Source organism: Pelobates fuscus, chromosome 12 (genome assembly GCF_036172605.1).
Source record: "Pelobates fuscus isolate aPelFus1 chromosome 12, aPelFus1.pri, whole genome shotgun sequence".
Lineage (NCBI taxonomy): Eukaryota > Metazoa > Chordata > Amphibia > Anura > Pelobatidae > Pelobates > Pelobates fuscus.
This window is the reverse complement of record NC_086328.1, coordinates 33,388,710-33,405,900: the sequence shown is the minus strand read 5'-3', so window position 1 is coordinate 33,405,900 and position 17,191 is coordinate 33,388,710. Positions and strand designations below refer to the sequence as shown.

Genomic DNA, 17,191 nt, shown 5'->3' with positions numbered 1-17,191 from the left:
GCCAATCGGAAAACAGAGGCCTCGGACGTCAGCCAATCAGAGGATCGAGGAGGCGGGCTGCCGGGCGGCGGCTACAGGCTCCACTTTCACGTGTGGGTTGGCGCTGACGTCAGAGGTGTGCGACACGGGGCCGGGTGATGATTGGCGGGTTTGAAGTTGGAGGTTTTGGGGGGAAATGGCTCCGGCGGCCGGGAGCGCTGACAAGAGGCGAAGGCGAAGGTGAGTTTATTGGTCGCAGTGAGGAAACAGCTTTACTGTAATAGTACTGTTGCTGTGGGTTCTCTGATATCGCGGCTGTGGCATTGCTGGGAGCATATAGTGCAGGGATAGGCAACCCAGAGCGTGTGGACTACATCCCCCATAATGCTCTTACACCCACAATGCTGGCAAAGCTTCATGGGAGGTGTAGTCCAAAACATCTGGAGTGCTGAAGGTTGCCTATGCCTGATATAGTGCATACCTCCCAAGTGTCCCTATTTAGCAGGCACAGTCCCTATACTGTGCCGAATCCCTCTGCCCCTCTTGTCTAGGAGCTCCATATTGTTGTTGGGGGGGTCTGGGTGTAGAGCAGAGCTCCACAGCAATAATACTCCCTTCTTACATTGTTATGCACCCTTCACTCATACCGCTAAAATGTAAGTGTCCCTCTATAATATATTAATTTGAAGGGTTGGGAGGTATGGACCGTGAGTGTTGGGAGGTTGCTTAAGGGTTGCAAGATGCTCTGTTTTCCTGGACACACACACATCACTGTATAGTTATGTTGAAGGGCAGGAAATGAAATGTGCTTCCTTTCCGTATGTAGAATTCATGTCCTGCAAGAAGGTAGCGACTTCTTGAAGGTGTTTGCTATGGGATGCTTTCCCCATTGAATAATTGGATTTCCCTGCTGCAGCATAAGATTGCTCCATACTGCAGGATAGTGGTGGTTTTCCTAAAATGAGCGTAAGTGTGCATAAGTCATGTGTTTTGGAAAACATGGTTGATCTGACAACTAGTTGTTGCACCTCTTGAAGTAAATCCTTTAGTCTGGACTGTAAGCTCGTTTGAGCAGGGTCCTCTTCAACCTATCGTTCCTGTACGTTTATAATATTGTAAAGCGCTACGGAATCGGTTGGCGCTGTACAAATGGCAATAATAATAATAAATGCTTTTGGGGTCCAATGTTTGGGCAAAAGGGACCAGATGGAGTGACAGGAGAGGAATAGCGCTGATGTGCTTCAGGGCATGGACAATGGGGCACTTTAGGGATCTGATGCTATTCTGCTGCAGGGATCTAATGGCCAGAGGCAAGGGCACATCTCTGCTTTGGGGACCTGATAGCCAGGGTGGGACTCTGCTCTGTTGTAGCTGGGAGGGGAGGGGGGGCATGTGACACTGGTCTGCGGTAGGAACCCGATGACCCGGGGACAACAACCCTGTTTTTGCTGATGGCCTAATGATGTTAGGGGATGCTGCTCTTCTAATGCAGGCAACGGATGAAGGATGGGCACTGCTCTTCTCATACAAGCATCTGAGTTAGGAAGCACCTCTATGTTGCTGTAGTGAGCTGGTGATGTGAGATGCTGCATTGGTTTTCTGGAAAAACAATATCCATATAGGCCTAGGGTACATATAGTTTTTATATTTTATTCATAAATTGCAATCTTCAGCTTATTATTATTTATCTCTCTACTTTCACTATTAATTTAAAATATTAGGGACTTAGTGGACAGATGTGCTTGCCCCAAACGATGTGCAGAATACCCCACACTTATCTACTCACTGCAAAGTGCATTTTAAGATTAGGAAAAAATATACTTGTAGTTAAATTTAATTAATGTATATATTTTCACACAGGGTGACTCTGTCATCCACACAACTTGTTAGTAACTAGTTACTGTACTGGACAGACCAGAGTTGCTGTTTAAAGGACCACTATAGGCACCCAGACGACTTCAGCTTAATTAAGTGGTCTGAGTGCCAGGCCCCTCTAGTTTTAACCCTGCCTGCTGTAAACATAGCAATTTCAAGAAACTGCTATGTTTACACTAGGGTTAATCCATCCTCTAGTGGCTGTCTCATTGACAGAGGCGCTTCTCACTGTGATTTTCACAGTGAGAAGACGCCAGCGTCCATATGAAAGCATTGTGAATGCTTTCCCATGAGACTGGCTGAATGCGCGCGCCGCTCTTGCCTCGCATGCGCATTCAGCCGAGGAGGAGTCGTCGAGTGCCCGGCGCTGGAGAAAGAGTTAAGTTTAACCCCTTCCTCACCCTAGAGCCCGGCGGGTATGTTTTCCTGGCACTGTAGTGGCCCTTTAACTTGTGGTCAATGTAAATACTCTTTCCATATTTATTACCATGCAGCTGTACATTGGAAGAAGACTAGTCTTGTGGGGGGGGGGGAGGTGGGCTCTAGGATATATGATGCTTGGAGTATCCCTTTGACATCTGGTGGAAGTTTGACTGAACCTACATCTCTGGACAAGATAGCACCCACCTCCTCAACTTAAAGGAACACTATAGTGTTAGGAATACAAAGCTGTCTGGTAGAGGCAGTCTTAACCGTGCAATATAAACATTGCAGTTTCTCTAAAGCCACAATGTTTTAGATTGCAGAGTTAAGGGGACAGGGACACTGCACCCTGACCAATTCAATGAGATGAGGTGGTCTGGGTGCCTATAGTGTCCCTTTAAAGGAGGTGCTTTTGTGACTGATGACTAGAGTTCACATGTTCATTTATTGCTCTTTTTCTAATATTGAAATCTTTTGTAATAATTTTTTTTTTCCAGCGCTCCTATAATAGATGAGTGCCTTGCCGAATTCATTAAAAGAACAATACTGAGGCTGCCAATTATAGATATATTAAATATCTTAAAAGAATGGGGATTCTTAGCTGAAAAAGAATTGCAAACATTGACCATACGACCAAAGGATATGCTAGCAATGGAGGTGGTACGTTTTTGCGAGGTATGAGATGACACAGTATGTGTTTGGTGACCATTATGCATTGATGTATAATATTTTGGCATTATCCAAAATCCAGAATGAGAGAATTGTATGCTCTCATAGTAAGCATGGATGCAATCTTTGATTGAACGGCCATGTCCATTTAATCAATATAAATTAATTCACAAGGACCGTTCTAAGCATGAAAACTACAACATATTGCATAGAGGCTGCCCTTTTGCCTGAGAAATAGTAATGTTTACCATTTTTGCTGCATAGATTTTGCCCTCTTTGTCTTGGATTGTAAAATATTCCCATTTCTGAAAAATGGCAATGTGCACATTTGTCCTAAAACACTCCATTAGTTACTCTGACTGACAGCCACTAAAGGGACTTTCTTATCAAGACCTTTGGTTTTTGAATAAAAGAGAGAAATCGAATATTACCGGTAATAGAAAAGCATTGGATTCAGTGTTTCTTTATGAGAAGCATGTTATATGGCATGCTCCTTTATACTTTAGATTAGACACAAGTCATTATAACTGATGACCACATCGGACGAAGACTGGGTTTCTGCATGGAGTCTTTCCCAGCACTGGATTATAGTCGGTGTGTTACTGCAACAAAAAACAGTTTATTCATAAAACACTGGTTTTGGTTAGAATAACCCTTGGTGTGGGCGGCACGTTTCTATAGTGCACAAACCTAATTCTGCCACATGATGGCAGTAGATAGCAGTGCTGGTAGTTGCACTAGTAAACCATGCTCAATTAGGATTAGTTTCCTTGTTTCAAAGTCTGTTTTAACCTCTCCAACTGAAAGAAAACTATGGTTGAACCCTAATGACCGCTAGAGGGACAATAATAGATCGCTCTGGTCTATTCTACACAGTAATGTTTGACCTTTTTTTGTTTGTTTATTTTGTAGGTTAAGAATGCTACAATGAAAGATGCTGCAAATCTCGACTTTGTCTGTAAGTATACTGTATGTCTATTACTTTCCAATGAAGTGTAAACTTTCTTGTTACATTGTGAAGGTAACTATCTGTGGGTTAACTTATGATACGGAAAGCTAGGAAAAAATTCAGTATGTCAATGAGAGAAAAAACAATTATATATTAAACTGAAAGAAAAAAGAAAATCCTGCTCTTTGTAATTCATAGAATATTTTATATATATATATATATATATATATATATATATATATATATATTAGCAATATTCCCCTGCACTCACGTCTCAAAAAGAAAAATCACTGGGCGCATCACCAAGGCTCCAAAGAAATAGAAATCCACCAAATAAGGTTGCTCTCCGGATTTAAAACAAAAATGTATTAATATAATTTAAAAATGACGACCAACGTTTCGGTCCCCGCTCGGGACCTTCTTCAGGGTCAAAAGTACAACAGGACTGTTGTACTTTTAACCCTGAAGAAGGTCCCGAGCGGAGACCGAAACGTTGGTCGTTATGGTCGTCATTTTTAAATGATATTAATACGTTTTTGTTTTAAATCCGGAGAGCAACCTTATTTGGTGGATGTATATGTATATATATATATGTATATATATATATATATATATATATATATATATATATATATATATATATACACAAAGCAAGAAATGAGAGCACTCCATGGATTTGGTAAATCAAATTACTGTATTCAAATAGCACGCAAAAAAAAAATCGACGTTTCGACCGTCTAGCGGTCTTTATCAAGATGCTGTCATATACAAAAACCTCAAATATATACATAAACGCTTGTTAAACTTACCCAATCACCAAGTGCTCCCTGTGTGTCCAATCTGCCATGTGAGTGAAGCCGCAAATTGCGGATCGTTGTGTTAATTGCCGTAAAGTGACGTGTGGTGAAATCACCATGTGTTGCCTAGAGACGGCACAGCTGTTTAAAAACCAAATGTCGGCAGAGATTTAAAATCAATACGGAGGATAAATAAAATTATATGTTGCATATGTGTTTTCATAAATGTCTAAGCAACTGCCTAACTGATCGTTGGATACTAGAGTGAGCCAGGAATGGCTAGAAACGATTGCTCATATAGGGACTCGGTTAGAAAGACTGGTGTATTGGTAACTATGGACCTGTGTAGCCTACTAGAGCTAACTCAAATACTACATAACTCCTTACTAAATTGGAAACCCTAGCTGGGAAAGCCATGTGTGTTGCCAAATCACAAACCTAAACAATAAGAACAGGCATCAATTACAGAAAACAGGCTGGCTTAGCATAATGTGAGTTGTCAGTATATAACAGAGTGTGTGTGATGTTGACCCTTTATCTACTGGGGTCCATTTGTAGTGTAGAGTGATCAGCATGTGTGTGATGAAATAAATAAACACAGGGAATATTAAATGGTGAGTGACAAATCAGTATGTGTGAATTCCAAACTAGTGAAAAATAGATAAATGTAAAGCAAGAATGGGAAAATCCTGTACTAAATCAATCTACGGTATGTATGTGAAACACTGTAGAAAAGAGTGTGTGTGTGCTACTAAGATCATTCTCCGGTGTGTGTGTGAAATGATGTAGTAAAAAATGTGAGTATACTGCCTGACCTCTAGAAATGAGAAAATCAATGAAAAGTGAAAAAGACTGTGCAGCTGAAACATGCACTAAAAGTGTAATGAGCCCTCGTGAATAATGAGAATGCACTGTCAGAAAAGTAAGAATGCAATGAAATAAAATAACATAAAATAAAAAATATACAAAATACAATAAAATAAAAATAAATATATAAATAAAAAATATAATAACAATAAAAATAACAATAAAAATAAAAATAGTAAAAATAAAAAAAATAAACAATAAAAAATGTGACAGTGATCCTACTAACTATATGCCAGTTCAGCCTCCAAGATCGGCATGCAGGTAATGGAAAAGAGAAAAATTAGGTAAAAGGAGAGAGGGTCCTACTATAAGAACCTTATGTCACTGGGTATTTATCAAAAAGCCAAAAGTGCCTAGATGTATGTACTATCCCCAATCACCAATTGGAAGTCCACAACCCTTTCTAATAAAACAAACTTGTTTTCCTGGCACTATAGTGTTAATAGGTCCCCCCCTCCCGCCGGGCTGAAGTGGAAGGAAGGGGGTTAAACGCTTACCTTTCTCCAGCGCCGGGGACTCTCCTCAGCCACGCGCTCAGTCAGTCCATAGGAAAGCATTCACAATGCTGGCGTCTTCTCACTGTGAAAATCACAGTGAGAAGCGCGGAAGCACCTCTAGCGGCTGTCAATGAGACAGCCACTAGAGGCTGGATTAACCCTAATATTAAACATGGCAGTTTCTCTGAAACTGCTATGTTTACAGCAGGCAGGGTTAACCCTAGATGGACCTGGCACCCAGACCACTTCATTAAGCTGAAGTGGTCTGGGTGCCTATACTGGTCCTTTAAGGAAGAAAACCGAAATCTGGAACCCGTTTGTTATATATAAAATGATATGAATCTTTATTTCAATATCTTTTGTCTCCTTTCACAGTCTTCTTGAACACAAATGTGGTTCCAACAGATAACATTCTCCATTTACAAAGACAAGTGGCTTTAGATTGAATATTGCAACTTGCTATGTCTAGTTTCATGTTACCTATCCTATGTTTAAAGAATTCTATTCATATATTGAAACTACATGATGGATTATTCTATTGTACTGTTATTCTGCAAGCAGTTCTACATCTGTCCTATGCTAAATGAAGAATTAACCAAAAAAAATGGGTTTGCATATTTCTATTTTACTGTTGTGTACCAATTGTTTTACTTACAAAAACGTCATTCCACTTTTCATTTTCCAGTTAATCATACATATCCAGAAAAGAGAACTTGGAATGTCTATCAAATGTCCAAACCTTTGGGTAGGTTATCGCTTTTGTAGAATGTTTTCCGTTGTCCCTTGCATAACTTTTTTTTCTTTTTTTAACATAATATTTGGGTGTTTGAAGTTAAAAAGTTCAAGTTATCGCATTGCTGATGCTCTGTAAAATTATACGAGATCTGTACTAGAAAAATGGGTGTAATTTCAGCCAGAGAATCACATTCCAACTTTGACAAAAGTTTACTATGTGCGTGTCCATGATTTATAATCACATTTGTCTTTATTGCGATATGTAGCATCTTCAAAGAAAATAATTGTATGAAGTCTATTTCTACTTCTTGTTCCACCTGGGAATTCTTTTTAAAGTGGCTCGGTGACTGGAGTTTTATTTTAAAAATGCAAAAGAAATCTACTTTACAAATTTTTACTTTAAATGTACAGCTTTAACAGTAACCGGAAAGTAGATGAGATACTCAGCCAGTCTTGGCCTGTCTTATGTTTTCAATTAGACATCTGTGTATATCACTTATATCTGTGCTCAACAGAGGTTTGAAGTGGTTTGTTGCTTATCAGCCTCAAGTGGTTTTATTTATTTATGACCAGGACTTGGCTAAGTGCAGAAACCGGAATACTCCCAATGCTATATAGTTTCTTATCAGTAAGTGGCATTGTACAATCTAACTGTTGTGCTTCAATTCTTTTTAAAGGGGACATGTAGTCCTGAAAGCAACAATTAGTTTTTTTCGGGTTATACATTCCCTTCTATTACTGTAACCACTGTTCCTGCTGGTAAAAACAATGATTACTCACCTCTCCTGAGACCCCACCACTCTGCCACTAGGGGTGTCAGCCTGCAAGTTAACATCTTCCGAGATCTTCATTGAGAAATAAAGGATTGGAGAAATGCATGTATGGCAACAATCAAATGCTGGTATGGGCGGCATTTGATTGCAGTGCCGAGTTTGACTCGTTTCTGGCGGAGGAAGCACCTTTAGGGAATGTCAGAAATACAACCACTAGAGGCCTAATTAACCCTGCCATGTTCACATTGTAGTTTCTTCAAAACTGAAATGTTTTACAGTGCAGGGATAAAACTACAGTTTATACTGAGGGTTAATCCAGCCTCTAGTGGCTGTCTCATTGACAGCCGCTAGAGGCGCTTGCGTGTTTCTCACTGTGAAAATCAGTGAGAAGACGCCAGTGTCCATAGGAAAGCATTGTAAATGCTTTCCTATGAGACCGGCTGAATGCGTGCGCGGCTCCTGCCGTGCATGCGCGGCTCCTGCCGCGCATGCGCATTCAGCCGATGACGTCGCTAGGGAGGAGGAGGAAAGCTCCCCGCCCGGCGCTGGAGAAAGGTTAGATTTTAACCCCTTCCTCTCTCCAGAGCCCGGCGGGAGGGGGACCCTGAGGGTGGGGGCATCCTCAGGGCACTATAGTGCCAAGAAAACGAGTGTTTTCCTGGCACTATAGTGGTCCTTTAAAGGGACACTATAGTCACCAAAACAACTTTAGCTTAATGAAGCAGTTTGGGTGTATAGATCATGCCTCTAGTTTTACTGCTCAATTCACTGCCATTTAGAAGTTAAATCCCTTTTGTTTCTGTTTATGCAGCCCTAGTGACACCTTCCCTGGCTGTGATTGACACAACCTGAATGAAAACAAAATGGGTTTTATTTTCAATCCGATGTAACTTTAAAAGTTTTTATCTCCTGATTTGCAAATTGAACTTTAATTACATACAATAGGCTCCTGCTGGGTCTAGCAAGCTTTTAACAGAGCAGGAGATGAGAAATTTAGAAAGTTAAACTGAATTTAAAATTAAAGGAAGTGTAAACATTAGCTGACTCTCTTTACAGGAAGTGTTTAGGAAGGCTGTGCAAGTCACGTGCAGGGAGGGGTGTCTAGGGCTGCATAAACAAAGTGATTTAACTCCTAAATAACAAAGAATTGAGCAGTGGTATGGTCTATACAGCAAAACAGCATCATTAAGCTAACGTTGTTCTGGTGACTATAGTGTCCTTTTAAAGTGTGATATGAATACATTGATTTCAAGACTGTAGTAAGTTAATCGCAATCCCTAAAATGTGTTCTAATTAGAATTGGGCTTTTCATTGTTCGTTAATTAAAACCAATAGGTCAGCTTGTTCAGTAAATAAATCTTGCATTCATTATCTGCCTGTGCCATGGTCCAAAAACATTTGGGAGACACTGATTTAACTTGCATGTCTAACACTATGACTCCTGATTTTTATTTTGCAGAATCTGAAATAGATTTTTTCGATTTGTCAGAATACAAGCTTCAGTTTAAAAAGAGTATTCATTCAGTTTCCAAAAACGTGAGTGTAAATTCTGGAATGTAATTCTTGTCTACAGTTACTGTTATTTTTCTATTATTATTATTATTATTATTATTATTGTAATGTTGAAGGCACCAGACTAAGCCTATGACATTCATATGCCAACAGTTTAATCATGGTATTGGTCAGTCTCTGTCATGCTTCTTTTTATTGGTTATTGGAAGAGGGTTGCAAAATGTACTTTTTTTTTCACTTGTTTATTGTGGCTATTTTTATGTTGTAGTTTCCCATTTCTGTGTACTTATACTGACTGCCTCATTACAAAGTACTTGTGCTTATCAAGGTTACCAAACAATGCATAGATTGGCTAAACTCATCAAACACATTGATACCTTTTAATTTTTGAATGTTTTGCTGATATAATCAATCACTGCATCCCCTTTTCTGTGAAAGTTTCCTGTTTGATTTTTTAAATATGAAAAGCGTAAGGACCAGAAGTAAAGGACACTTTTCAGATCACTGTGATAAATCTCCCACATTGTTATTAAAGAGTATGCTCTTGCGTTCCATTTTTTTTCCATGCATAATCATGACCCGGGGGCTCTTTGCAGTTGCATCCATTCTAAATTCCAACTGCTTTGCAAATTGTACAAGACAAATAGACATTATTTTAAGTATTTTACTTTTGATTTAAAAAATTCAATTGGCAGGTTACCATCCACTTCAAAGAGTTCGGGGAAGCACTCTGGATCCGTATAGCATGGGGGAAAAACCATACCAAGCCAGATCAGTACAAACCCACCTTTGTTGTATACCAATCAAATACCCCATACGCCTTTGTAACGAATATCACAAAGACTTGCCAACCTTTGCTTTGTCAGGTACGTTTAACCTTTTTTTGCATTAAAAATAGGTGGTATGGAAAGGGTTTTTAACGCAGCTCTATTATTTTAAAGAGGAACTGTCACTAGGGATTTGGTGCGATCTGATGGTCAACTAAAAAATCAGCAATGAATTTTACTTCTCATTTAAAAAAAAATAAATTTCAGAAATAAATGTATTTTATATTTTTTTTTTATGTGTTCCTGGCACAGCTACTTACTATGCAAATTTAAAGGTTGTCTATGCGGGGGGAATGTCTGTTTGTTTTTTGCGGTTTTTTTTTCTAATCTATAGTATAGATGGAATGCAAAGCAGGTCAATTAAAAATAACCTATGTAGGTTCCCTATTTTGTGGGTCTGGCTGCATCAATGGTTAAAGCCCCAACCCTAAGAGGAAACATCAATTCAGGATCTTTTCAAATGAAAACAAAATATGCAACACAGTGTTCTGTTATGTATACATTATCTTTCTGCATGTTAGATTTTCTTAAAGGAACATCATAGGGTCAGGAACATGTGTATTCCTGACCCTATAGTGTTAAAACCACCATCAAGCCCCCTTTCCTCCCTAAAAATAGTAAAACCCTACTTGTAGTTAAGTCTGCAGCTGCTGCCTCTGCTCCTGACCTGCCTGCTTCATCAGAAGTGATTCTGTGAGCCAATCACAATGCTTTCCCATAGGATTGGCAGAGACTGTCAAGGGGGCAGATCAGGGGCACAAGCCAAACACAGCCCTGTCCAATCCGCATCTCCTCATAGAGATAAATTTAATCAATGCATTTATATGAGGAAAGTTCAGTGTCTGCATGCAGAGGGTGGATACACTGAATGACAGTGCTTCTCACTGTAGAGCACTGCCCCAGAATGCATCTCGAGTGGCCAGTGGAGTTATCACTAGGCTGTAATGTAAACACTGCATTTTCTCTGAAAAGACAGTGTTACAGCAAAAAGCCTGAAGGTAATGATTCTACTCACCAGAACAAATTCAATAAGCTGTAATTGTTCTGGTGACTATAGTGTCCCTTTAAAGTGTACCTGTCATACTATATATCGAACTTGTGCTCTCAAGGGAGAGCAGAAAAGATCTCCTGTAGGGGTCCATCTGCTCTTCACACAAAGCAGCATGCGCTGTGGTTGTTGTAGAAACCAACCCAATTTGACAGTGCTAGCACTAGATAGGGAGTATAGGAATGGCACAGGTGTGACACTCCGTTCAGACACTGACAACAAGGCCAGTGTATCAGCATCACAGAGGTTTACCCTGCTCAAGTAGGGCAAATCACAAAAGTGACTGGGGAGATTGGAGGTGGTTGTTACATGAAGAGTAACACCCACAAAGCTCTGGTCATGCCATCGCTGAAATGGAGGTAAGGCGAGTATTTCTGAAAAATGTTACATTGAATATATATATTGTACCTCTGTGATACATGATGTATTTAATGCATTAGGGAGGGGGTAGGGTGGGTTCCAAACACGCACAACTGGTGACCGGTGTAATTTTAAAGATAAAAACTATTTTAAAAGGTGCACTGTGTCTTTAAGACCTTAATATAAAGTGAAAAATCATACGCTTATTTGTGCAAAGAATTGCACAATGGGCATATACTTGTTCAATCCGAAATTCTGTACTGAACAAGTATACGCCCATACAGGTGGGACTTATAAGTAGAATGCGGGCACTGAGAAGGTAGATCTGAGGAAGCTGTCATTACAGCGAAACGCATCAGTACACTACCGATGTCACTACGCACGCAAGTGATCAGTAACCCCACCTCCCAGAAGCATCAAAGAAAATCTGAAGTCCAGTCCCGAGATTCCGGCCAAATTAATAGGACTGAACAAGAGTCTTAGCTGGAGAGGAAAAGGGGGGGTAAGGTCCGCTTGCTTGCTGTTTTTAAATGTGTGAAATAAAGTTTTATTCTACATCTATAACAGCCTCGTGTTTTTCCTGCATCTCTCTTGGGATCATTATTTGGAGCCATTAAAGTTAGAGCTGACTTATCTGCTCTAAACTTGTGAGTGCAAATGTCTTGGTTTTAATATTGTACAGTGTTATAACTATTACACTATATATTTTCTCTACCCCTCTCTTTTATTTTATACATGTGTATGGACATCTAACTACCTTTTTTGAATGGTCTGAGGAGAATATCATTTTGTAAGTTGTGGAAGTGTTAAAGTGTATTTTTGCATTTGTTTTCCACTACACCTTGCACTCTTATATATTTTGGCAAAAACACAGAGTGTTGTATAAATGGTATTTTGCACTTTATTAAGGCATTGCAATTTTTGCACAAATGAGAGTATGATTTTTCACTTGATATTAAGGTCTTAAAGACACAGCGCACCTTTTTAAATTTTTTTGCATTCAATTTGATTTTTTTGGGATTAACACCTTAACCCCTTAAGGACCAAACTTCTGGAATAAAAGTGAATCATGACATGTCACACATGGCATGTGTCCTTAAGGGGTTAAAGCTGCAGCTATTTATTTTTATGTATATATGCCCTTGAATAAGATGATATAAGCGCCATTTGTAATTTAAAGATTCACACACATGGCTCAGATAATTCATTCCTGGTATAAAAGCCTTTGGGGGTAACCTTCTTCCCTTCAGGACTGATCCACTAATTTCCTCAGGTTTCAATAAGCGTCATTTTAAAACAAATACTGAGTGGTACATTGAAAAAAAATTCTAATTAATAAACACAAGTCTTGCTTGTAAGTCCTGCTTACATTTAAAATGGAAACAAGTTCATCTCCAGTTTGTCACCATCTGAGTTTGTTTGGAGTCTTTCCACATATTGGCAACAATCAGACTCTGCCCTCCATAACCTGATGATGTATTGTGATTGGTCTCCAATACGAGACTGTGTATGTGTAGAATATATTCTTAATATCCTGTTTTCCTCCTTTAAGGCCCTGGTCATTGCTGCCAATTACAGTCAGATTCAGGAACTAGATCTCAAAAGCAAAAGTTTGAATTCCTTGATGGATATCGTTTTTAAGAGAATTTATCAGGTCAGTAAAAGAGATTTTAGATTTTGTCTCCAGTGCCTTGCACATAATGGCTTTCACCACTTACTTGTTTCCTGGTGCTTACTTGGGTCTATAAACCGTGTAAAGAAAACAGCGAAATGAAAACTGCACTCATAGGCTTTTAGTGCAGGAAACTGAATTGATAAATTATAACATATCAGCCAGTTAAAGGAACACTATAGCGTTAGGCATACAAAACTGTTTTTCAAACGCTATTGTGTCCCTCTGTTATTGTCTGGCCCCCTCCTGGTGTTGAAAGGGTTAAAAAAAGAAATCCCTTTAATACCTACCTCTCTCCAGGGCAGAGGCTCCGTTGTCGGTTATGGGGGGGAACCTAATGCCTATGTGCAGAAAGCGCTCGTGCTTTAGGCCTTCCATATGCCAAATATAGCCTTTTCTGATGATTGACAGTTGCTCCTTTCTTTTCTCTTCAATAAAGAAACTATAGTGATGGGGAAAACATAGTTTTACCTCGCAGTTAAAAACCCCTTCTTTCACTTTATTGCAACGCCAATATCACTCCACCTCTGCTCCTCCTCCCCCCCCCCCCCCCCGACCTCAGGGATGTAATGCAGATGCGCGGCAAGCGCTGGCTGCGCTCACGTTGATTACCATTGGAGGGTTAAGGGACCTGGGACACTGCACCCAGACCACTTCAATGAGCTGAAGTGGTCTGGGTGCCTATTGTGCTGAGATACCTAGCAGGTAATAATCTTCTGTAAGCCATTGCTGTCCAGGTTGGACAGAATCACACTTAATAATTCAGAAGTTTAATTTTTGAATTATTTATGTGGTGAAAGGAAGGCTAGGCAGTAGATGCCAGGGAGTGATGCCCTGCTTTTGTCCAGCTTTTCCAAATCATTTTTACAGAAAATGAGGGGACAGCACATCTAAACTCCACCTACCCGACCCACAACAAGGAGCTTAAAGCCCCTCTTAATATATTAACTTTGCATTACTTTTAATAATTCACTGACTGTCGTTATAATACATATATTTTGCATTGAATTAAAAGTAATCCTGAAAATGCAGTTAAAAAAAAAAAAAATCTATTTAACTGCAACTATTTTCTTTCTCTGTAAATAACAGAATGTTTTGTTTGACCATTGTTGCAGCCTTTCCAGTCATATCACCCAAGACCACTTCAGGAAAGGAATTATAGTCCAGCCATTGGTATGTTCTTCAATCTATGTTCTAATGGAATGGTTTGTGAAAATATGTGGCTAAGAATTGCAAGTGATCTCCTGTTTAGGGTTCTTTATAGTGTGTTTAATTAGGTTCACCAGATAACGAAGTGTCCAAAAGATTGTTAGATATTTAGCATTGGATACAAAGTCTATATGTGCAGTTTTAAGAAGAAGAAAAAAAGCTAAACATTTACTTTGAAATTGCTTAACTACTTTATGGTGCCAATAAAGGAACAATCAAGTCACAATATCTTTTTTTGTTAGTTGACCCAAGGGTTACGTACGAAAATCTTAGAGAGAAAGAAAGGATTGATCATGTGACCCGGGAAACCTTTGGTGATGGACCTCTGCCAAAACTGGAAACTGCATCATACAAGGTATGAGTGCTGCCATTTCACTTCGCTCTGCATCGCAGATCAGTATAATGTTGCGTATGGTGATGAGTGCTTATGTTTTCACAACATGAATGTACTGCTGATCAAAGCAGAATGATCCTTGGCTGTTTAAACACGTACTCCCAAAAAAGCATTAAATGACTGTGCTTTGGATGGAATCTAAGGAAGATTGGTAGTTTTCCTTTAAGAACCCTTTATGTTTTTTTAGGGAGCTGTAAACCTATATATTTTCTTTCCTTCTTTATTAAGTGAACACTAAAGATCCGTTACAGGCCAAATGGACCAAAACATGCACATGTGGCTCCTCAGAGCCAATTAAATCATTAGACCAATGCTGACTGTTTGGCAGAGTTTATGTTCATGATCATTCAGCTGCAACATGCCACATCCTAAAACATGCATTGTTACAAACATAAACCATGAACTTAAACCGTGAAATTTGGTTTTGCATTAGGAAGGTATCTTGAGCTTGCTCACTCCTCCCTGTTTTAGATTTTTGTTGAAACAACTGTGTCATGTTTTAAACCAGCTTCATGTTACCCAGAATCCTCAGTGCAGCGTGTTTCCGTGCACGTTAATGGAGAGGCCCTTGTATGCTCAAAACATGCCCTTGCAGCTTCCCCATTGCCTTTAAAATGAAATATTGCACAGGCAAGTGAATGGAAGTTGGTAAAAGCTATTTTATGCAAGCCGCGCTCCTTTCCTGTGCACGTCGTCATACCTGCGTACATGTATGCTAAGGATTGGCTGGGATAGCTCATCCAGTGCATGTAGTACACAGAACAACAGGAGGACTGTAGTATTGTAAATATTTTGTTAGAGTATCCGTACCTGTTTTTTGTATGTGCAAGTGCCTGGTTCTGGAAGTTTTATCTATATCTATCTATATACTCATGTCATAATACTGATTTATTCACAAACTTTGAACAGTAGTGAATTGAACTCTGAATGGCAACAATAGCTGGAAAATAATCTAAGTCTGCCATAGTCACATGTAGTCATTTTTAGCATAAATTAGGTCGTTTAGTAAATTTAGTGGAGAAAAAAAACACCAAAGTGATTCCCTAATTATTTAAGTGTGAAACCATAGCGTCTGTGTACTGACACCTCTTCGAAGTATTTTGCAGTTACCGTTGACCTTGTATTTTGAAAAACCTGAAATCTGTTTGCTCTATTTAATATTATATTTGGAAGCATTTAGCCTCTCTTAGAATTGGCACCTCTGTTTTACAGCCTATATTGGTTATGATAACAAAACTAATTCTCCCCTAACACTGTTGTTGAACAGCTGGAAACCATGTTTAAAAGTGAAAGTGGTCTTGCTACCCGAGACGATCCCTTCCGATGCGTTGTAAAGTTTTCAAGTCCACACATTTTGGAGGCCATTAGATCTTTGGCACCAGCCGGTGAGTGTTTTTCTTTGTTTTTTAATTCCAACCACAACTTGTAAGTGTTCTCCAGTATGGTGATTTGTTGTGTCTTCAATACTTTTGTACCCTACTCCCTCTAGCATGTAAGCTCATTGAGCAGGGCCCTCAACCCCTCTTTTCCTGTGTGTCCAACTTGTCTGGTTACAACTACATGTTTGTTCGTCCACCCACTGTAAAGCACTACGGAATTTGTTGGCGCTATATAAATAATAACATAATAATTAAGCTAAAGTTGTTTTGGTGACTATAGTGTCCCTTTAAAGGGCGAGATTATTAGAACATTGACATTTATTGAGCATTAATAATAATGAAAATGGTGGTATATTTGTATGCTTTGCAGGAAATTATAAATTAATGTGTATATTGAACTTTTCTACTGAGTTATAATTTCAATTAGGAGCAATGTTTTCTTCGCACCCAGCATGTTGGCGATTAACCTCACATCTTTTGTTTTCTCCCTGTAGGCATTGCAGAAGTGCCGATTTCCAATTTACTGACATGCATACCACACAGAGCCAGGAATGTATTTAAAATCACAGACAAGAGACCTTTGAACAGCCAGGCAACTAGTGTTTGACACTTCTGATGGAGCTATAGCTTTGCTATCACATGGCCAAGCGTTTGTACAATTCCGCTGTCCTGGCTCCATCTGGAGCATCATGTGACAAGAAACCTTTATTTATGCATAATGCACTTTGTACTGCAATGTCAATTGTATATATTCCTGCTTTCTACTTTCTGGGTTATATGAAGAGCTTCATCATTTTCACTGTATGTTTGTGTTACATTTCATTTGTAGGATGTTAAATGTTACCTTTTTTTTAAATTTTTTTTTTTTTTAATTTAACGAAGGTTAGCTCTTGGTGAAATATCCCTGAACCAATTTGCAGCCCTGTTACTATTTCTACCACACTGTTGTTGCTTCTGAGTTGTTCAAATAACACCTCTTGGAAGTCAGTAACTTTCTACTTCCAATTATGTCATCAGGGCGAATCTGATGCCCATTACTAATAAGTCTGAAAAATCTTCTGGTAGCAAGCATTAACCTATTTAACTCCATCTTACCTGCTGATAATAAATATTTTAAAGTGTTTTTTTTATGTTATTTCTCCTGTTATTAGTCAGAGTTCATGTCCTAGGGAACAGGCTGAAAAAACAAGTGTTTGGGTGGGAGGCATCAGAACTACATATAATTT

General features: G+C 39.1%; 1 protein-coding gene across 1 annotated transcript; it reads left to right on the top strand.

Annotated features, from left to right (window-relative positions):
• The first annotated feature begins 125 nt into the window (after nucleotides 1-125).
• On the top strand, nucleotides 126-16,824 carry CENPN (centromere protein N). Its single transcript, XM_063438242.1, has 11 exons — nucleotides 126-219; nucleotides 2,775-2,952; nucleotides 3,859-3,904; nucleotides 6,742-6,801; nucleotides 9,024-9,100; nucleotides 9,772-9,942; nucleotides 12,864-12,965; nucleotides 14,099-14,156; nucleotides 14,435-14,547; nucleotides 15,854-15,971; nucleotides 16,460-16,824. The coding sequence occupies exons 1-11, from the start codon at nucleotides 176-178 to the stop codon at nucleotides 16,570-16,572; spliced, it is 1,080 nt and encodes a 359-aa protein (XP_063294312.1). The 5' UTR covers nucleotides 126-175; the 3' UTR covers nucleotides 16,573-16,824.
• The last annotated feature ends 367 nt before the right edge of the window (nucleotides 16,825-17,191 follow it).

What these genes read in the sequence shown, in the direction of transcription:
- CENPN (XM_063438242.1), top strand. Translation starts at nt 176, where the DNA reads ATGGCTCCGGCGGCCGGGAGCGCTGACAAGAGGCGAAGGCGAAG. An exon ending in AGGTGGTACGTTTTTGCGAG is followed by an intron (nt 2,953 to 3,858) that starts GTATGAGATGAC and finishes TTTATTTTGTAG; the next exon opens with GTTAAGAATGCTACAATGAA. An exon ending in GCCAACCTTTGCTTTGTCAG is followed by an intron (nt 9,943 to 12,863) that starts GTACGTTTAACC and finishes TCCTCCTTTAAG; the next exon opens with GCCCTGGTCATTGCTGCCAA.